This window comes from Nicotiana tabacum, chromosome 21 (genome assembly GCF_000715075.1).
Source record: "Nicotiana tabacum cultivar K326 chromosome 21, ASM71507v2, whole genome shotgun sequence".
Lineage (NCBI taxonomy): Eukaryota > Viridiplantae > Streptophyta > Magnoliopsida > Solanales > Solanaceae > Nicotiana > Nicotiana tabacum.
Window position 1 is genome coordinate 21,488,922 of NC_134100.1, and position 21,720 is coordinate 21,510,641.

At 38.7% G+C, this 21,720-nt stretch overlaps 1 protein-coding gene and 1 non-coding gene across 2 annotated transcripts; one reads left to right on the forward strand and one right to left on the reverse strand.

Moving 5' to 3' along the window:
- Window positions 1-776: 776 nt before the first annotated feature.
- Window positions 777-7,371, reverse strand: LOC107824447 (uncharacterized). Its single transcript, XM_016651203.2, has 9 exons — window positions 6,951-7,371; window positions 4,675-4,721; window positions 3,737-3,839; window positions 3,411-3,497; window positions 2,663-2,746; window positions 1,889-1,942; window positions 1,199-1,279; window positions 1,067-1,112; window positions 777-976 (listed from the first exon to the last, which is right to left on the reverse strand). Exons 1-9 carry the CDS (start codon window positions 7,239-7,241, stop codon window positions 918-920), a joined length of 852 nt encoding a protein of 283 aa, XP_016506689.1. The 5' UTR covers window positions 7,242-7,371; the 3' UTR covers window positions 777-917.
- A 772-nt stretch (window positions 7,372-8,143) lies between these two features.
- Window positions 8,144-8,215, forward strand: TRNAD-GUC (transfer RNA aspartic acid (anticodon GUC)). The gene has a single exon. It is a non-coding gene; the product is annotated as a tRNA-Asp (tRNA).
- Window positions 8,216-21,720: the final 13,505 nt, after the last annotated feature.

The window sequence follows — 21,720 nt, forward strand, 5'->3', positions numbered from 1 at the left end:
TGACTTGAGACACCATAAATTATTTCAAGTGGCGACTCTGAAATAAATAAAATAATCTCATTTCGATTAATGTCATTTTCATTAGAAAAACTCCCTTATACCTTTCTGGTGGTAAAAAGGAGGTACGACACCTTGCATACATTTATGGTAACTGAACTGATTGAGTTACATTTCACAATGCTACTTCAGGTTGTAACCTCCATCAATTTTTACATACCAATGCCTTATATGATTCTTCCATTTTGAACTTCATTATGTGGTGCATGACCTCATATCTAGCAACAAATCACGTCGCTAGTTGTCACACCTAGACAGTATGCACATATAATTTTGTGCAAGTGATATCAATCTATTCTCCCAACTCAACTTGTACGTATGTTTGGTTTTGGGGTCTTATAGGGGTCTTATAGATTTTAAACCTTTATTTCTTGTTCCAAATTAATGTATACTTTGTGTTATTTTCAAGTGATATTTGTCGATTTTATATATGCATATTATTTTTAAAAGAAAATAGAGTGATGTGCGCGTGCGCGTGCGCACGCGTGTGTGCTTGCATGCCTCTGTGTGAGTAAACATCAGCGAAGCCTGTCGATGACATATTTTGTGTGCCAAGCTTTGCAGGCCAACTTAATTGTTCCAACTTCCAAATGAAATTGAAACTTATAGCTGAAATTCGAGCAAGCAACTTTTTATATATTATATCAACCACCTCTTCAAAATATTAAAGATCTGCAGAGGTAAATAAAAGCAGGTCTCATACAATGTGGCACCATATGGGATTTTAATTTCCATCATTCTATATATTCCTATGGGTTCAACAATGTACAGTGCAATTTTGAAGAAATATCAATATATTTATGTGGCAGAATGAACTATATAACAACAGACTATACCATAGTTGCAAAATTTCTCAAAATCTACAATGTCGTGTTGGAAATTAGCCGTACTTCATATAGCGCATCTTTCTCTCCCTTTGCTGCAGGAACAAAGTTATGAAGGTTAGTGCAAACCAGTGCAATTTAGAAGTCATACAAGTTCAACAGAAAGATCAAATTTCAGAACTAACCAATTTCAGCCGATATTCCTGGTCCAAAGAAGGACGCAAATTTTGCCTACCAAGATTTAAGCAGATTAATTAGAATATAAGTTTTGAAACCATATGGATGGGATGGAGGTATTTACAGAATCATTATGTCACCTGTCGTTTTTCAAGATCTGATAACTGCAGAGCTTTTGCCTCAAAGACTAGCACTAGACAGTATTTACCATCCTCCGTCACCTGAATCAGAGGAAATATCAGATAAATTAGCTGCTGAAAATAAAATTCAAAGGAAAACGAGCTTGACAATACTCAATAAGCATAATGCCGTTTGCAGGCGACACGATTTACTTAAGTTTGTTTATGTGATGGCTCCTCAGGACAGTGACCAAAATCCACAAATATATTTAGCGAAAGCCAAGTAGCAACTGAGCCCTTGGAGCTTTGGTCTAGTGGTAAGAATAAAATGAGTGATGTGTGGGTTAGCTGCACGTCACAAGTCCAAACTGTATCACAAATAAAAGCCTGGTATTTAAGTGGAGAAGGGTAGAGAGGCAGACTCATTATCCACTTATTAAACCGTGTTAGTTGGCCCTTGGGGATTTCATGGTTATCAAAATAAAATAAAAATAAAAGAATCTGCCAAGGTATCCACAGACTTCATATTTTAGGGAGGGAGGATAATTCATAAAATTTAGAGAATATAGATAGTCTAATAGGGGACAAAAGCAATATTCAAAAAGAGAAAGCAGAACGTAAGCAACATAGATAAAGGAGCTATTCAGCATATCATTTCATAAGAGGAAGCAAATTCTTAATTAGAATCATAATCAAGTTGAAGGAGCATACTTCTTCTCGAATCATTTGTAAGACGGGAGCACTTCTACGTGGTATTCCTCCACCCTGCAATGAAAAGAGAAAAGAGTAAGAGAAAAGAGAAAAGAGAAGGAGTAGTCAGAAAATTTTATCAAGAGAAACACTTGATGTCTGAGACCTAAGGTCAATGGATTGAATAACTTAAAGACATAATACAAGTTTTTAATAAGTGATTTCATTCTAGTTCCCAAAGATATTGTGCGTCTATTCCACTTAAAAAGTACATCTCTGTCAGAATTGGGGCATAAATCGGTGATTGAGAGGGTGATATGAACTTGCTAGAAGGTAAAAGTAGATGGAAGACAAGCTCATGCATAAACCAACGGAAAGAAGGACCCTATCATGTTTTGAGGTGGAGATGAAACATCAATCTAAGACCCCATTTTGTTATTATTTTCTATTGAGTTATAAAGCTCACATCATCCAAAAGCTCAAGTAATTAGAAAGTGCCCTATCATATTTATTTGTTTATCTTTTCAGCAGAAAATTCTTCCTGTTTTCTTCTCAGTTAATCTCTCCATCCTTTTAACGGTTTTCCATTTCCATTCTTCTTTTTTTCTTCCTTTTTTTTTTTTGGGGGGGGGGGGGGGGTTACTTCCATTCTTGATGAAATCCACAGCGATGAAAGCAAAGGCCTCTCCAGAGAATTTCTCAGTCCTCAAGTTAAATCTCCATGCCAAGAAAGACAGACAAGCTTATCCGAATATAAAAGCTCAGTTTCCACAACACAAAGATAAGGGGAAATACCAGTCCAAATTGGAAAATACGCTTCAGTGCCTCATCCAAATGCTGCTCATCCCCGTAACGGTATCTTATCACATCGCTCCTGACCTTACATAAAGAAATTCCTATCACTAGTTAGTCAGTAGTGTGAAGAATGTCTGATACCAGATATGAAATAGCTGAATTGAGATCTGAGACTACAATAAGATGAAGTATCAGTAGCAAATCACCAATATTAGGATCCAATGCAATTTTGTCTTCATATTTATCTTGGTACAAGAATCATATCAGGAATTATAAAAGCTTGACTTGACCAGTGATATGCAACAGGTTACTCACAGTATCTCAATATGCATGTCCAAGTTTGCTGTTCATTGTTATTAACATAAGTATAGCACATATATATCATTTGGTGTTAATTCAGGGAACATAAAGGACTATAGTTACTTTGGTCTTCTAGTAATAGAAGAGAAGAAAATATTGTATTTAAGAGAAGTAAAGATGGACTCTTGTGTAGCCTAAGGTTTGATAAATTTTGTATTTTGCACAATACTAAACACTACTGTCGGGTTGTCGAAAAAGGAATGGAGGATGCTTAACTTGAGAAGAGACTATTATCTTTGACTTCTGAGCACAAACTTTTGGCAGATTAACCATAGTAAAATGACACGCTTTCTGGAAAAAAGATTGGAGCTTCTTGGTATGGATTAACATGCTTTAAGAAAACCATAGAGTAACAGCAGGGCTTTCTGGTAGTCAACAAGAACATTACCTGCTTAAGGATTGGAGTAGCACATTTTTCCCTTAGTAGTTGAGCATCTGAGTACGTTATGCATGGCACAGGTTTGAGCTCTGCATACTGAAAAGTAAAGGAGAGTAAGTTTTCCCTACGAAATAGATTTCTATAACAGAATCATCAAGGTGACCCACTAAAGGTGTGTCCCCACATTCACGTATTGATAACAGAAATATTTCCATCAGTGAATTAAATAATCGTCGATAGGACATTGAATTCGAAACACGGTTATTCAATACTAAAAACCTAGGCTCTATAACTCCATACAAGCAAACTGGTCAAGAAAAGGAGAAGTAGATCACCTTAAGAGCCATGCCAATTATAGTAAGTGGGAAACCATATGTCAACATCAATGCCGACCACTCGGAACCAGGAAGGATGTTAAAATATGCCCCAAATCCATACCTGTAGAGTGTAATTGAACAATAGAAGAGTCTAGGGTTATGCCAAATTTAATGTGTCTAAAATGAGAAAGCAAGAAAGGAAAAGTGACCTCCAATAATCTCTTTTCTTTGCTATGAAACTATAAGGGGAGAGAAAAACAAATAAAACTAAATAGTATGGGGCTCTGAAGAATCAGAAGGACAGGACAAGAATAAAACCCTATATGATAAAAGTAGAGCTATTGATTTAAGAAAATTATGAGAAGAGTATATTAGAATAAAATTCTCTCTTTTAATATAATCCTAAACTACTTAACAGTTATCCTTCAAAATGATTTTGAGACATTACCATAGGTCACGGGTTTGAACCCGTGGAAGAAACCACTAATGCTTGCATTAGGTTAGGTTGTCTACATCACACCCCTTTGGATGCGGCCCTTCCCAGGACACCATCGGGCTAACGCATCATTGATTTAAATTGTAGATATCAGAAGACGGCGAAGAATAAAGCAACTCAATAACATGACACCAAGAAAGAATAACACATAGTTGTTATATGTTTTTGTTATTTAAAATCATTGTTAACCAAAATTTCGACATTCATTATATATTTTTGATTTAAAAAAAAAAGAATTTGACTCTCCTTCTTCATTATTACTGTGTGATATGCACAAATATGCAAACTATATCTGTTAAAAGATTTGTCAGTGAATGTAAAAAAATTTGGGAGGCGAACTATGGAGTATGGACAGTAGACATTGACTTGCACCCCCTCCCTTACCATAGAAGTATTTCTTTGTCAATTAAGACAACCAGGAAATCAATAGTATAAAGCTTGATCAATTAATTATACTCACGAGAGAAGTGAAACACCAAGACCAAGTCCAATAACACCAAAAGAAACCTGCAAATTACAGCATCCACAGAACATTATTGATAATTTCCTTCCGGACCAGTAGTTTCAAAAGGAAGTAGAAGATATTAATAGCCTATAAGCATATTTAGGTGGTATGTCCATTTTAGCGTACACAAAACTTTTTGTAAGCGGTGTCATATTTTAAGAAGGGAACAAATAGCCTAATTCCTATATTATTTATTTTTTCCGTTCCATAAGTCTGAATGGGCATTGCTCCGCCGGTTACAAGAAAATTTTGGTTTAGAGGAGGTCAGCAGTACAAATCCTGCTCAACCTACTTTTTATCAAACAAATAAGCTTCAAAGTATGCCAAAAATAGTTATTAAAGAGAATCGAACACCAGACCTAGAAAACATGAATTTGGCGCTAGACCACCGGACGAAGAAGCAAGTTGTGTTAACTGGTGTCACTCTTTATTATATATCCCTCAGTTGACAAAATTTTTGTATTAGTTATATGACATTTGGTAAAAAAAACTTGACGAAGAGGTGTCACGTGACCCCGCTTTAATATACGTGCAACCGCCCCTGGTGGTTTTAGTCAAATTGGAATATCTCAGTACATCAACCAATAATCCAATATTATAAGACCCAAAAAATTGAGTATGGAATGACACACAATCTTTCTTAATGACGGCGAAATGTGAACAATAGTCCAAGTTCAGATGAGCTTTAAGTCAAAATGTAGAACTAAATTGTGCATTTTAGTAAAGAAAAATCCATCATGAACAAAAGAAAGTAATTTATATTAGTGTAAAAAACTATAAACACAACAATAGTAATGTAGGTAAAGGATGTGAAAACTACAATTTAAATACATGAATTATATTAGTGTAAAAAACTATAAACACAACAATTGTAATGTAGGTAAAGGATGTGAAAACTACAATTTAAATACATGAATATCAGTCAAGCCAAAAAATCATCTTAAATTTCTAAAGCAAAGATAATGTTTTAGATTTCTAAAACAAAAATCCAGAGACCAACTAAGTCTTTCACATTACGTTTCCAATTTCCCATCGCTACTCTCTAGCATATTCCTTCTTAATGTTTTATTAACAATTAATATGCTCCCTCCATTTCATAATTTCATTATTATAGAATACATGACAGAACGAAATTCAGCTGTTAATGTGACTTAAGATATATATCTTAGTCGTAGTGGAAGAAAATATTAACAGGATAATTGTCAGTTTGATAGAGAAAACATCACAACAGAAAATAAAATTTGAATAGTGAATCATTTGAAGTTGTATAAAGTAATATTATTATTAGTGAAACAGTAACAAACATTTGGAACCTCCCATTATAGAAAGAACATCAGATAAATTGAAATGGACATTTGCACAAATGACCTTTTTTATTCCACATTTAAATTCGGTCTCCGGTTAACTAAGCGGGCTAAATTTGTCTGAAAATAAATATATTACAATATCAACAACCATGTTTTGATCACAAACTAGATGGGCTCGCTATATGAATCTTCAATGATCATTTTGCTACATTTAGGTCTTTTATGAAAACAATTAAACTAAATTAACTTCATTTAACTAACAGTAATTTTAACACTATCAAATTACCTAATTAAAAGATAACTATAGGTAAACGTCCGGAATTAGTAAAATAAAAAATAACAACAGGTTAAAATAGCTTAATAGTTTTAAATATGCGTTTTACAGTGTTAGCATATACTCTCTCAGTTAAAAAAAAAATTAACACTATAACCCTCGGGGGTTTGCCCGGTGGCAATTGACTTGAGCCTTGGGGTTTGCTCCCTTTTAAGGTCTCAAGTTCGAAACTCACTGGGTGCAAACAATTTCTGAGAGCCATTGGACTGGGTAAAACCTGAATTAACCGTAGTGCACCTGCGGAAAACTCCTTGCCGAGGGCCTGTGCACCCCGGGATTAGTCGGCTCTCTTAGAGACTCGGACACCCGGTGCAAATCAAAAAAAAAAGATTAACACTATTTCTTTATTAGTCTATTTCAAAAGATTAATACCGTTCATTATTTCCTTAATAGGATGAATTTATAGTCACACAAATGCTATCACAGTTTTAAGACCACAAATTTCAGAATTTTTAAGGCCACACAAATGTTGTGAATTATTTAAGATTATGTATCTCATAAGTCTTCTCTTATTTATTAAAGTTTATGCCGAATCAAACTATGAAATGGATGGAGTAAAAGTTAAATTCAAAGAAAAGAAAGGAAGGTACCTTGGCAAGTGAAAACTCTTCATCAGGGACTATAGATTTGTCGGAGGAAGTAATAGCAGAGGAAGATGGCTGTGAGGAATCAGCAGCTCTAGTAACAACCTTAAGTCGAAGAACAGGAAGATTCTGGGGTTTTCTCAAAACTGAATCTTGATTAGTAAAACTGGTCAATTTGTTTACAAGTACTGATTTCAATGCCAAAGTTCTATTATTTTGGGCATGAATTTTTTGAGTGTAATTACAGGCTACAAAACTAAAACTCTGAGAACATGAGAGGGTTCCTCCAGTTCCCATGGCTGCTACAGTTTTGGGTAGAGGATATAATGAGTTGGAGGAGAAGAGGCTGTAACTGGTACTAGAGAAAAAGCTAGCGCCAAATGTTTGGATGATGATGATGTGGCATTGTTTCTACTTCTAGTTTATTTTTCCTCTTTCTTTAAAATATATACTACTATTTCTTTTATAACCACACTTTAATTTTTTTGGTACTAGTTGTAGTAGTAGAAGTAGTGTGAGTTATGACCACAAAATCTATGAAAAGGCTCTTGTAATTAATTAGAGGGTTGGCAGACGTGAGCCAAGATTAAGGAAATTAATTCCTCCGGTCTATAATAACTGATTTTTTAATTTTTGACACACTACTTAAGAAAATATAAACTCCTAAAGAAAAAGATATATTACTACCCTTAATTAATCGTTGCATTGACACATTAGGATATGTAAATAAATTTTGAAAAAATAAATTTAATTTCTTCTTTGATTATGTAAAAAGAAACTTATTTTGGATCAAAATAAAAAGGCTAAAAGGTCACTTATTAAGTTATTATGGATTAGAGTATAATTTTTGAAAAAACATAGTATTTGGAATTAAGTTGAAAAATGATATTTGAAATTTGAAATTATGTTTGGACATGTAAAATTTTAACTAATTAAATCTCTAAAAGAAAAATTTCACCATTTGCAAATTATTGCAGATTAATAGTTAATCTGTGTAGCGCTGACTCTAACACATATGCACCAAGTTAGTAAACTAATAGGAGCAAGCTAATGATTTCAACTTTAACTAGCTTTATTCAATTGTTAAAACCTTTTTGTACATTTGAAAAATATTATCAAGCTTATTTCTCCATGTATTCATTAACGAATTCTGCATTTATAAGGTTTAATAAAATGTGTATGACCGTCTAAAATAACAAGTCGTTGTAGTATAGTGGTAAGTATTCCCGCCTGTCACGCGGGTGACCCGGGTTCGATCCCCGGCAACGGCGATTTTATTTTGGTGAGCCTTTTCCAGCAATTACTTTTTATTTCTACTTTCGCATCTTGTTCATGTGTTACTTAAAACAATTGTCATGCTATTTTTTCTCTTGGATGTTTCATTATTTTTGCCAGCATAACGTATCTCAATTATTGTCGAGATTATTTGCCACTCTTGTGAAATTGTCTACTTTTTTACCCAAATTGGATGGATCTACCTTTTCAACAAAGGAGCAAATTAGGGACCTATACGAACTTGAAGTATATCTACTTTCGTTTGTTTACAATTTCGCCAAAGACTATTTGGAGACTGTTTCGTTTAGAATTGGCTTCGGTTGTAATAATACTTTTTTAAGTTTCTCTCTTAAATAAATGGCTTTGAATTAGCAACCAAAAAAAAAAGTGTAGGTGCAATAGAGTCTTTGAACATTTACATGCCAACACAAATACACAATAAAAAAAAATCAGAAGATTACCACATTTTCATCAAAGTTGTGGGTAGGGGCGTGCAAAGGAAATCGATAAACCGCACCAACCCGTTAATCCGAGTTAAATCGAGAAAAAAAAAATCCGATTATGGTTTGGTTTGATTTGGTTTTGTGTTCGAAAAAAAAATCCGACCATAATTGGTTTGGTTTGGTTTTAACTAAAAAAAGTCAAACCGAAACCAAACCAAACCAACCCGACATTATATGTATACCAGTTTTAAAAATATTTTATACATAAAAATAATTATTGTAATGTAATTTATAAATATAATTTAAACTCTTTAATAGTTCTCTCTTTTAATGTATTATTTCAAGCTTGTTAGAACTTTTGAATGGTCAAATATGTTTTATAGCCCAAAAAATTAGTAACTCAAATAAAGCCCAAAGCAAAATCAAATTAATACTAATGCTAACAAAAAAAAATTCAATTAATACTAGAAATAACAATAGTACTGGATATTTATTTTATTAGTTTTGCATTGATTTAGATAGTGAAAATGCATAACTCACTTTTAATATTATTTTGTCATGTAATTAATACTTAGTACTTATTAGTCGTACTTATTTTAACATGCCTTAGTACTTTTAGATTATGTTTATTTTTATTATGGCTTATTAATTAGCAATATTTATCTTATGCGATTTGTAGAGTATTTTAGTATAATCGTGGCTATCTTCTTTTATCTTGTATTATTTTATTGGGTAACATCTTATATAGTTTTATCCTACTAGGACCTAAGAAATATTTGAGTACAAATTATAAATTTTATGCTATGAAGATTTTGTCGAAAAAAACCCCGAAAAATCCGAGAAAACCGAAAAACCCGAGAAAAACCGTGATTGAAAAACCCGACTTTTATTGGTTTGGTTTGATTTATAAATTTAAAAATCCGAGACAATTGATTTGGTTTGATAATTGAAAAATCCGAACCAACCCGACCTATGTACACTCCTAATTGTGGGTAATAGTTATACATCACTAGTTGGTGCAGAATGACACATTCTAGTACATGCTAGCAAGGAGAATATATATCAATGTAATAAATTAGTTAAAGCTTTGAATCGGAGACTTATTTAATATTTTCCCTGAACTTGTTAAACTACTAAGTCGAGGAATTATTGGCAAATTATTTGCTTATTAAGGATGTCATCTTGGGGTTATTTGAACGGAAAGGACCCTACCACCCCCCATATTTCTGAAAGTAAGAGAGAATCTTTTGTCCTTGTTTCTGGAGAGAATAAATTAGACCATAGGAGAGAAATATTTTTTCCTGAATTATACTATATCTCCTTCTCCATTTTGCATAACAAAAAAGAAAAGATGAAAACTATGAATGTTATCTTCCTTTTCCATCCATTCATCTGATATCAAACAAAGTATCAACTTTTTCGGCTCTCTGATTGCTCAAAGCCAGCTTTTTTCATGTGGAATGGGAATGATTTTTGATTAAGTTGACGTCATATTTAAATTAATGATCACTAGTGCCACCTTGTGTTTTGAGACATAGAGCTGATAGCAAAAATGGATAAAATTGTTGTAAAAGGACAGGAATTTTTTTTTAATCATCTTTGTTTTTAAATTTCAAATGTATATTTGTATTGTTGGAGAAGTAAACTCCTGATTTTTTCTGACAGAGTATCCTTGTTTGTTTTTGAAATTTATGTCAGGAACAATGATAAGTTTGTTCAAAGTAAAAGAGAAGCAAAGAGAGGCTAGTGAAAATGCAAATGTGAAGGAGTCCATTACTCAGATAGTCAATTAACTTCCCGAAATTATTTAACAAAGTCATCTTTCTTTCGTCTGTAACAACAAAGTCATTTAACTATGCTCATAATACTCAGAAGGTCACTCAACTAGATTTATCAAACTTTTGATCGCCAAATACCTATTTCACCCTCTAAATTATCAACTTTTATCTTCTGTTTTTTTTTGTTGCTTTTTTAATATTATGATTTTTTCTCTTTTTAATCAACAGGGCTTACTATAGAACAAAATATTTTATTTTAAAAAATATTTTTTTAGTATGTATAATGTCGAAATAATAATAATAATAATATAACTCTACATAATATTCAAGAATATGTAATATATATTACAAAATTACCTTTATTTTAAATAATTATTTTTTATAGTATGTGCGTCGAACATATATTTTAAAACTTTTTTTTCTTTCATTCTCAATTGTGTAAATAATTTTTTGAATTTTTTTGTTAATAACAAAATTATTATTACGAAAAAATTATTCTAATTAACCTTCTACTATGCTCAATATTTTATTATTCCAACATTGTATATGCATCAATACTATATTAATTTTTTTTAATTTATAAATAAAATTTATTTATCCTAAGGTAAGTCCATAATATAAATTAATAAGAGAAAAATTATTATATAAAAAGCTAAAAAAAAAAGAAGATAAAGTTGATAATTTAGAGGGTAAAATAGGTATTTGGTGATCAAAAATTTGAGAAATCTAGTTGAGTGCCCTTCTGAATATTATTGGCACTGTTAAGTGACTTTGTTGTTACGAACGAAAGAAAGATGACTTTGATAAATAATTTCGGATAGTTGAGTACCATCTGAGTAATTGACTCAAATGTGAAGCCTGTGGTAACAGGCAGACTGCTGAGGAACTGCGTGTATGAAAAGATTTTCATCTTATTCTCTTTTGGTAGGGAACTAAGTGAAAGGGCACCACCTGAAATAGCTTATTGTATGGGTCAAAATTAGGTCTAGTGTAGCGAATGCAAATGGATGAGCTGAGGCCGAGGTCAAAACCAAGTACGGTCTAGTGGCGAGGAGTCGCTCAAAGGGGGAGGACAGTGCTGAGGTCGAGTACAGAGCAACGACTACAATTGTTAGAATGTTCCTATGACTGTGAATAGAATATTCCCTCATATTGTACTTTTCTAAGGTTTTCTAGGAATATCCTTTATAAATAAGAAGAGAGAGGAAACAAAAGGGGGGGGGGGGTCAACCTTTGTAAAAAAACATCTTGTAAAGAGTTGACTATCAGGAATATACAAAAAGCTTGTTTTATCTATCTTGTTTGGTTCCATCACATTACATTCCTCTCTAGCTCACAAGATCCAAGAACACATAATCCACTTTACTTGTCTGTTGTCACGTGTTGTAGTCAGAGGAAGGAATCATCCATCTCATCCAACCTTTGGGTGACAAATTCTTTCTTATTACATTTAGTGTCATTTATCACATTTATTGCATGTTTCCATCCTCGTATTGACTGTTAGTCATGGAGCATTAACTCAGTATTTGTGAATTTGAACTTGGACTCGTACCGCCTAGGTTGATTAATTTCTTATCTAGAATTTATTACTTTTAACTTGGATTCACCCCTCATCTCTTTATTAAATTGGTTTAACAAAAAGGGTTCAAACTTTTTGGTCAAACAATTTGCCGCTGTCTGTAGGGAGGTCCTAGTTAAAAGGTTTAGTTTCTTCTAGATCTAAAAAAACAACAAGAAAAGCTCCCTTTTTTCTTGTTTGCACAAGCTAACAATAGCAAGAAAAGGAGAGGAAAGACTGAAAATAATGATGTGTGTCACTACAAATATCCTAGGCACCATTAACGAGATGGACAAGGAAGGCGAGGAGGATACGACGCCGAGCGCCTCACCCAGGCAAAGTGATTCACCCCCTCCTCATGGGAGTGTAACCGTTTCACATGAGAAGAGGGCGTCCACGTCCACGACGGAAGAAGCATCGCCCGCAGTAAGAAAGTTTTTGGAAGCATGGATCACAAGCACCCTAAGTAGTATACTCGACAAACCCGCTCAAGCGGCGAGTAGGAGCACCATGCGAGTTGACAACCCAATAACCATCAACGACCAACACGCTCCTCCCCCAAAAGGTAACCCTCACACCGTTGTTGATGTAGGCAAGAACGCCCTCGTAGCTGTTCTAAAGAAAATAGAAAAAAAGGAGAATGAGAATAAAGCGCTCCGCGACCAGATGATGGAGCACCAAGAAAGAGTTGATAAGATACCAGGCGCCCCGAAACTCCTGCCAAAATGGGACGTCAGCCGGTTCATGGAATAGCCATACAATGAGGAGGCAACCCCACATGCCATACCCAAAACTTTAAAAATGCCACCATATCTGAAAATATACGATAGCACAACGGACCCTGAAGGCCATATCATTCATTACGTCACGACGGTAAAAGGCAACGACCTCTCAAAAGAGTAGGTGCCGCCGGTGCTGCTGAAGAAGTTTGGCAAAACCCTAATAGGAAGAGCCTTAACATGGTACTCACAATTACCAGCATGTTCCATAAAGAGGTTTGAAGAAATGGCCGACAAGTTCGTCACCGCCCATGTCGGGGCCAAGAAAGCAGAAGCGAGAGTGAATGACATATTCACCGTCAAACAATCGCCCGGCGAAAGGCTCAGGGACTTCCTCGCCCGATTCAACAGAGTGAGAATGAGCCTCTCGAATGTGTCAGAAGGGATGGCGGTAGTGGCCTTTCAAAACGGGTTAAACAGGAACGGGTGAAGGGCAAACTCATGAAATACCCTCCTACTACTTGGGAAGAAATTCACAACGCTTACTGTGCTGAGGTCAGGGCAAATGAAGATGACCTCAATGGTCCGACCTAATGGCTAACAACAGTCCAAATGGAATCAAGGAAAGATCGTCAGAATGACAGCCGAAGAGATCAAGCAGGCCTACGCCTCAATCGGGAAAGGCACCAACCATACAATAGAGCGACCATCCCGCCATCCCCCGCCTAGCCGAAGGGGCTTCCCGACCACAAATGGGAACTCACTGAAATGAAAGAGATATAAGTCCACTATTATCTGCTCTTAACTTTTGTGTGTCTCCTTCAGAAATAGTTTACGCCATGGAGAAGCTCGATCCCAAGGTGAAATTGCCACAAAAGATGAAGTCGGACCCAAATTCTAGAAAGTCGAATGCCCTCTGCGAGTTCCATCAGGAACGGTGCCACAAGACTGAAGATTACATGGCCCTATGGCAAGAAGTAGTGAACATGCTCCACCAAGGACATTTAAGGGAGTTGATGAGCGACCAAGGGAGAAGCAATTTTGCCCGTGGACAAGAACCACATCAAGGCCCCCCAAAGCCACACTCCCCCGCCCGCACCATCCAAATGATCATCGACGGAGGCGATGAAGCGACAATCAACCATATGAAGTTCACCATCACACACAAATTGAAGCGGTCGATCATCCATGAACGGTATGATGACCTCGAAGATAGTATCATCTTCAATAAGTTAGATACCCACGGTTTGACCTTTCCTTATTTCGACGCTCTTGTTATTACCTTACGAATTCAGATACAGATGTAAAAAGAATCATGGTAGACGATGGGAGCAGCGCATGTATTATCCACCCCCGAGTTTTCATGAAAATGAAACTCGAGGATAAGATAGTACCATGCTGTATAACATTAACAGGTTTTAACAATGCAGTTGAATGAACATTCGAAGAGATAATATTGCCCGTTCTGGCCGGAAGCATCACCCTGGAAACAACATTCCATGTCATGAACCAAGACACAGCCTACAACGCCATTATAGGATGACCCTGGATACACGCCATGAGGGCAATCCCGTTCAATTTATATCAGATCATCAAGTTCCCTACCCCATGGGGAATATTCAGCATCTGTAGTGAATAGCGCACAGCTCAAGAATGCTACCGCATCGCCCAATATTGCACATACACTCAACAGTCAGGAGAGTAGCAATTACCAAAGTCGGGGGCCGAGTCCAACCAACAAAAAGACCTCATCAGAGACCCCGACATCGTGGAAGCCACAGGGTCAACGGTGGAATATCTCGATCCCATCCAGCTGAACGAAAGTGACCACAGCAAAAAAGCCTACATCGGCCACAAACTCACAAAACCAGGTAAATTCCATAAATTTTTAACTGACAACGCTGATCTGTTTGCTTTCTCCCATGAAGATATGCCAGGTATCCCAAAATATATTGCAACACACAAGTTGAATGTTGATCCACTCTACCCACTGGTACGACAAATCAGAAGAAAGTTCAATGCTGCAATCAACGAGGCCATCCACGAAGAGGTGGAAAAATTGCTCGCCAACGGTTCCATTCGAGAGTCAGAATACCCCCAATGGGTCGCTAACGTAGTCATGGTAAAAAAGAAAAACAGGAAATGGCGCATGTACGTAGACTTCAAGGACCTAAACAAGGCCTACCCGAAAGTCTCCTTCTCGTTGCCTCACATCGATCAACTCATCGATGCAACAGCAGGACACAAGCTATTAAGCTTCTTGAACGCCTATTCAGGATACAACCAAATTTTATGGAGGAGGAAGACCAATAAAAAACCGCCTTCATCACCCACCAAGGGATGTATTGCTACAGAGTCATGGCGTTAGGGTTGAAAAATGTAGGGGCGACCTACCAAAGGTTGGTCACCAAAATGTTCAAAGAGCAGCTCGGCAAAACGATGGAAGTCTATATAGACGACATGTTAGTCAAATCCAAAAGAAAAGAGGACCACATCGACCACCTGAGGAAGCCTTCGACGTACTCAGACGATGCAGCATCAAGCTGAACCCTGAGAAGTGTGCTTTTGGTGTGACCTCTGGAAAGTTCCTCAATTGTTTGGTGTCGCAGAGAGGCGTCGAGGTCAATCCCGACAAAATCAAGGCTATAGAGGGAATACCTGAAATTTTGACCAACAAAAAACTAGTGCAGAAGCTGACTGGTTGTATAGCCACCTTGTCGAGGTTCAACTCACAATCCTCTGACAGATGCCACAAATTCTTCAACATTCTCAAAAAGGACAATGGTCTCCAGTGAAATTCCTAATGCTTCAATGCCCTAAGAGAACTAAAGGCATATTTGTCCTCACCCCATTACTCGCAAAGGCAGAACCAGACGAATGTCTCTTAATGTACCTGGCCATGTCCGACGTCGCAGTAAGTGCAGTCTTGGTCCGTGAAAACAAAGGTATGCAATCTCCAATCTATTACATTAGCAAAACCTTGGTCGATGCCAAAATGAGGTACCCCCACCTCGAAAAACTAGCCCTAGCATTAGTCGTTACTTCACGAAGCTGAGACCCTATTTTCAGTGCCACCCCATCTCGGTGGTCACGACCTTCCCGCTAAGAAGCATCTTACATAAACCCAAGCTGTCAGGTAGACTGGCCAAGTGGGCCATCGAATTAAGCGAGCACGATATAACATATCAGCCGCGAACAACGATAAAGTCGCAAGTACTTGCCAACTTTGTCGCCGACTTCAGCGCCAAAATATCACCTGAGGTCGAGCAGGAAGCCGCCCGTACCTCTCCCAAGTTACCCGACCTATGGGTCCTATACAACGATGGTGCCTCCAACGCGGTAAGGTCCGGACTCGGACTCATGCTCGAGGTCCCAACAGGTGAAGTCATTCGCCAGTCTATACGGTGTCCTGACATGACTAACAATGAGGCCGAGTATGAGGCCATAATTGTAGGATTGAAACTAGCTCTCAAGTATGGAGCATGGCGAGTCATCCTCGGATGTGACTCACAACTCGTCGTCAACCAAGTCACAGGGACTTCCAAATAAAAGAATAAAGGCTACAAAAATAGTAGGCAGAAATTAATAAGCTACTGCCCGAGTTTGACGAGTGCCAACTCAACCAGATACCTCAAGCACAAAAAATCAAAGCTGGCGGCCTTTCTAAATTAGCATCGGCCACCAAGAACATAAGCGGAAAAGAAAACATGGTCACCCTCCTCCGTTCGTTGATAGACCAAGTTGAGGTACGTACTATAAACTTGACTTGGGACTGGCGCAACCACATTATGTCATATTTGCAGGACGGGCTGCTCCCACCCGACAAAAAAGAAGCCAAGAAGCTCCGAATCCAGGTGGCCCGATACAACATCATCAACCATGAGCTATACAAAAGAACATTCGACGGTCCCTTGGCAAAATGCCTAGGGCCAAACCAAACTAGGCGCGTCCTCGAAGAAGTACACGAAGGCCATTGTGGAGCACATATAGGTAATTGAGCCCTCGTTAGATGCCTCATACGAGCCAGCTATTACTGGCCCAGCATGAAAAAGGAAGCTGCCGACTACGTTCGAAGGTGTGAACAATGCCAAAATATGCTCTAATGATCCACCAGGCGGGCGAGTACCTCCACTCCATCACATCACCTTGGCCATTCATCAAGTGAGGGATGAACATCGTTGGGCCCCTTCCAGTGGGATGAGGTAATATACGATTTCTTTTGGTTTTAACTGACTATTTTTCCAAGTGGGTAGAAATAGGTTCATTCGCCCAAATACGCAAACAGGAAGTTATCACATTCATATGGAGAAATATCATATGTCGCTTCGGCATTCCCAAAGAAATCAGTTGTGATAACGGACCCCAGTTCACCAGAAAAAAGACCGTCGAATTCTTCGAGAAATGGCACATCAAGCGAATACTCTCCATGCTATATCACCCCGCCGGCAATGGTCAGGCGGAATCCTCCAACAAAACAATACTGAACATCATGAAGAAGATGCTTGAGGACGCCAAGTGACTATGGCCAGAAATGCTACCGGAAGTGCTATGGGCATACCGCACCACGCCAAAAACATGCACAGGAGAAATGCCATATTCACTAGTCTACGAGACTGACGCAGTGATACCAGTCGAAGTCGGGGAGCCAAGTTTAAGATACTCCAACGAGAACGGACCAAGTAACGGTAAAAGTAGAAAGCAAGACCTCGACGAAACAGATAAGCGAAGAGACATGGCCTACATAAGAATGATAGCTCAAAAACAACAAGCAAAAATGTACTACAACAAAAAAGCCAAAGTCAGACCACTCAAGGTAGGGGATTATGTGCTCAAAGCCAAAACACAAGCGAGCAAAGACCCATGAGAAGGTAAATTGGGAACTAATTGGGACGGACCATACAAAATCATAGCAACAACAAACAAAGGGTCATTCCAACTAGAAACAATGGAGGGAAAACTACTACCAAATAATTGGAACGTCGCGCACCTCAAATACTTCAACTTCTGAAGATGGACGTCCTCCAAGTCGTAATCTTTTTCCCTCACCTGAGTTTTGTCCCAATTGGGTTTTCTCAGGGAGGCTTTTAATGAGGCTACGAAGGGGGCATCTCGGAGTTTAGGTATTTTATTCATCACCCCGCCTATCGATTATTTCTCTTGGCTGGGAGATGAAGGAACTAGATAGACTGGGACTCCTTGAATGCATGTACAGACCGAAAAGGAATGTAATATTCTCCAATGAATAAACAAAGCAGTATTTCTTACACATCTACCAAATTTGCACGTCACACCAATACAAAGGCAATATACATTCGACTTCGTTCGAATCAATATACATTCGACCTCGTTCGAATCAATATGCATTCGACCTCGCTCAAATGAACTTACATTCGACCTCGTTCGAATCAATATACATTCAACCTCGTTTGAATCAATATACATTCGACCTCGCTCGAATTAACTTTTATTTGATCTCGCTCGAATTAACTTACATTCGACCTCACTCGTATTAACTTGCATGCAACCTCGTTCGAATCAATATACATTCGACCTCGCTCGAATTAACTTACATTAGACCTCGTTCGAATCAATATAAATTCGACCTCGCTCGAATTAACTTACCTTCGACCTCATTCGAGTCGACGACCTCGCTCGAAGTGAACCGAAAAGTCAGGGACTTTCTCACAAAAGAACTCGCAACAAAAAAAGAGAGGAGAAAGAACATCCAGAAATACACAACAAAAGAAAACTATTTCATTTCAATCATTCCATTCCAATACATTTTTTACAAAGGGATGGAAAGATGCCCCCACAAAAACAGCAAAACACCAAAAAGCTAAAACTAAGTACAAAGACTTCATACTGCATCATCCCCCCCATCACCAACATCACCAACATACTCATCGTCGTACCAAGGGTCGGAGGCAAACCTATCCAAGACGTCTTCGTCATTGTCTCATCTGGGCGTACTGGGATCATAACCACAGGCATCACGAGCTGCACGCACCTTAACACGAACATACTCAAATTCAACCTCGAAATCTTCCCTACCATCTTTAGAGACCCATATATGTCAAGTTGAGCCTCAACATGAACCCATATTTCATACAACTCCTATGACACACCGGGAGCAATAGAAGTATGAGAAGTGGGCGGCTGAGCCTGCACCTGCGCCTTCTCGACCCTTAGAGTGACAACCTGCTCATTCAGCTGAGACAGCTCTGCCTTCAAATCCCTAATCCGTTTCTCAAATATTGCTTCCTTAAGTGCCGAACTTTCTACCTCAGTAGCTCGCTCAAACATGCAAACATGAAGGGTGTCCCCTAGGGCTGTCGCCTCTACCACAACGATCATTCTTTCTTTCTCGGCTCGACCCAAATCTTCAACCCTAGTGCTCAACTCATCCTGCAAATTGACAACCATTGTTTTACTCTGCTCAAGCTCGGCCTTTAAAGACATCACCTGCGCCTAAAGGTCAGCATTTTTGGCCGTAATTCCCTTGCTCACCTCGAGCTCATCCTTATTAGCCTTCAACGCCTCCTCGAGCACACTACATCTGCCGATGACCCTTATAAGCTCTTCGTCTTTCTCCCTCAACTCCTCATATTTTTGCTTGAGCCCATCACAGAGCGCATGGAATTGGCTATCCTGGTTAAGAAAGTCAACTAGCATTCAATGCTTAGAACGATACCTTGTATACTTGGACACCATCTTCTTGAAGAGGGTCATCCTTCACTCTTCCCGCCAGTCACGCTCAATCTCCATGATGAGGGTCTGACATGTAAAAAAAGATAGGTCAGCGGAAGCAAATTACACATACGAAATGAATTAACCTAAAATGAGAAAAGCAAACTCACTCGCAAGGCCATGCCAGATATACCCAACGACAAATCTACATCCCTCAGCGACTGTAGCATCCTATTCTCAGAATTGGAACATAGAGGAGCAAAGGACGGTATCACCCATTCCGAGTTGACTAAGAGATCGTAATCCAGGGGATTGACTATGTGCCGATCAGGCCCCTCTATCCTTATCTCCACTCGGGTGTACCTTTCCTCAAAAGCCCGCACCTCCTTAGCATCGGTATCAGAGCCCGATCCTTCATCCTCCACGAAGATGGCTCTATCCCTTTCGTCCGCGGATGATGGGCCGACCCTGAATATTCGTGCAGGTTCCCCTCTGACATAGGTCCCTTCAACCTTTGATGGCCCTCCTCCTGTGACGATAGCCGTCTTAGGAGCAGCCTCAATGCCCAGTAAAGGTGCCGCCTCCGTGCTCAAATCAATGGGCCTTTCCGACTCAATATCAGCAACATCAACCCTTCCAGTCTCCACCCTCTGCCTTTTCCTTGATACCGTCTCCCCCTCGTCATGAGACAAATCGTCAATTAGATGCAGGATGTGGTGATCAGAGGTCTCAGTCGATGTGACGGCTACCTGTGGGGCGGAATCACCCAACGGCAGAGCTAGAGTTTGATTCTCTCTTACAGACTTAGCTAGTACAAATTGCATTCAAGCCAATGCGATCGCTTGGAGAAACGTGGGAACCTGAGCCTTCGTCTTCTTGGAAGCCCACCGACCTGACACGAAAAGAAATTTTGTTTTTAAAAAAATGCCAACAAGACAGTAATAAGCTACAATCAGAACAAAAGGGTCATAGAAAAGGAAATCAGACTCGCTAGTCGAAGACTTGGGGCCGAACCTCCTGTTAAATGACAACCAATCATGGATCCCCACAGTATGAGGTAAGACGCGAGCCACCCAGTCTCCAATGTCAGGAACTAGGGGAGGTGGACGTTTACCAACCGAAAGTAGAAAGGCACGAGCAAGTCAGAAACAAAAGAGGAGGGATAAACAAACACATTACGAACGGTAAGAGGCCCTTACTATTAAAGTTCCATCACTCAGGGAACCCGACTGGGTCCGCCATTACATGCTCGGTCCTGACAAAGAAGTAGTTGCATCAAACCGGCGGTTCGCCTTATCATCCATCCCCGTCACCAACCCTTTGGTCCCATGATAGCGGAGATGAATCAGCGTGTCTCTATAGAAACTAGGCGTGAAGAGGTGCATCAAATGACGAATGGAGACCTCACAACCGGCCAACTCTGCGAACTTCGCCAACATAAAAAAGGCTTTATATAGGTATGGGGAAAGCTGTGCCGGGCAGACGCTATAAAAGAGACAAAATTCCTCAGCAAGTGGGGGTAGAGGAAGAGAGTAACCCACCAAGAACAGGTATTGGTAAAAGGCACAATACCCAGGTCGGTGGACTTGTATTGAATCATTCCCCGCCGGAACAAAGTCGACATGGGCAGGAATGCAAAATTTAGACCGAAGGTCAAATATTTGCTTCGACCCCATGAGTGATAGCACCTGCTCAGGAGCAGGGGAAGGTTTTTTATGAAAGTCATTTCTGACCGACGGGTCCAAGGAATTATCTCCTCCACGGTAGGAAAACTGTCATCTTCCGCAATCGTAGGTTCGCCGCTACCGGAAGGCATAGCTACCGATAAAGAGGTGGCATCAGAAACTATATTAGAAGTGTGAGGGGGATTTGTCATTTATGCAATAAACGTGTGTATAGTAGAATCGAAGAAAAGGCTAGAGAAGAATCAGAAGAACAAGCAAAGTACCAGATAAGTATGAAATTCAAAAGTCTCATTTTTGAATCTCCCTTCCCCTATTTATAAGGCACTATGGCGCTGAAATCGATGCAAGAAACTGTCACTAACACTAAAATCGAAGCAATAAAGGCGTTGGAAATGATGCATTGCATCGGGAAGATGGGTAACGATGACGAGCATGGTCATGACGTCATCCTGTGTTAGCCACGCTAACCACAACCTTTGAGTCGACCCGTCACCAACGTGACCTCAACCAATTTAGCCCATCCGCTATTGCAGAACATTTTGTGATTAGATACAGATAAAATTCGCTCATCAAGGACTCCCAAGAGGACAACCTTAATAAGCGGAGGGACTAACTGTATGGGTCAAAATTA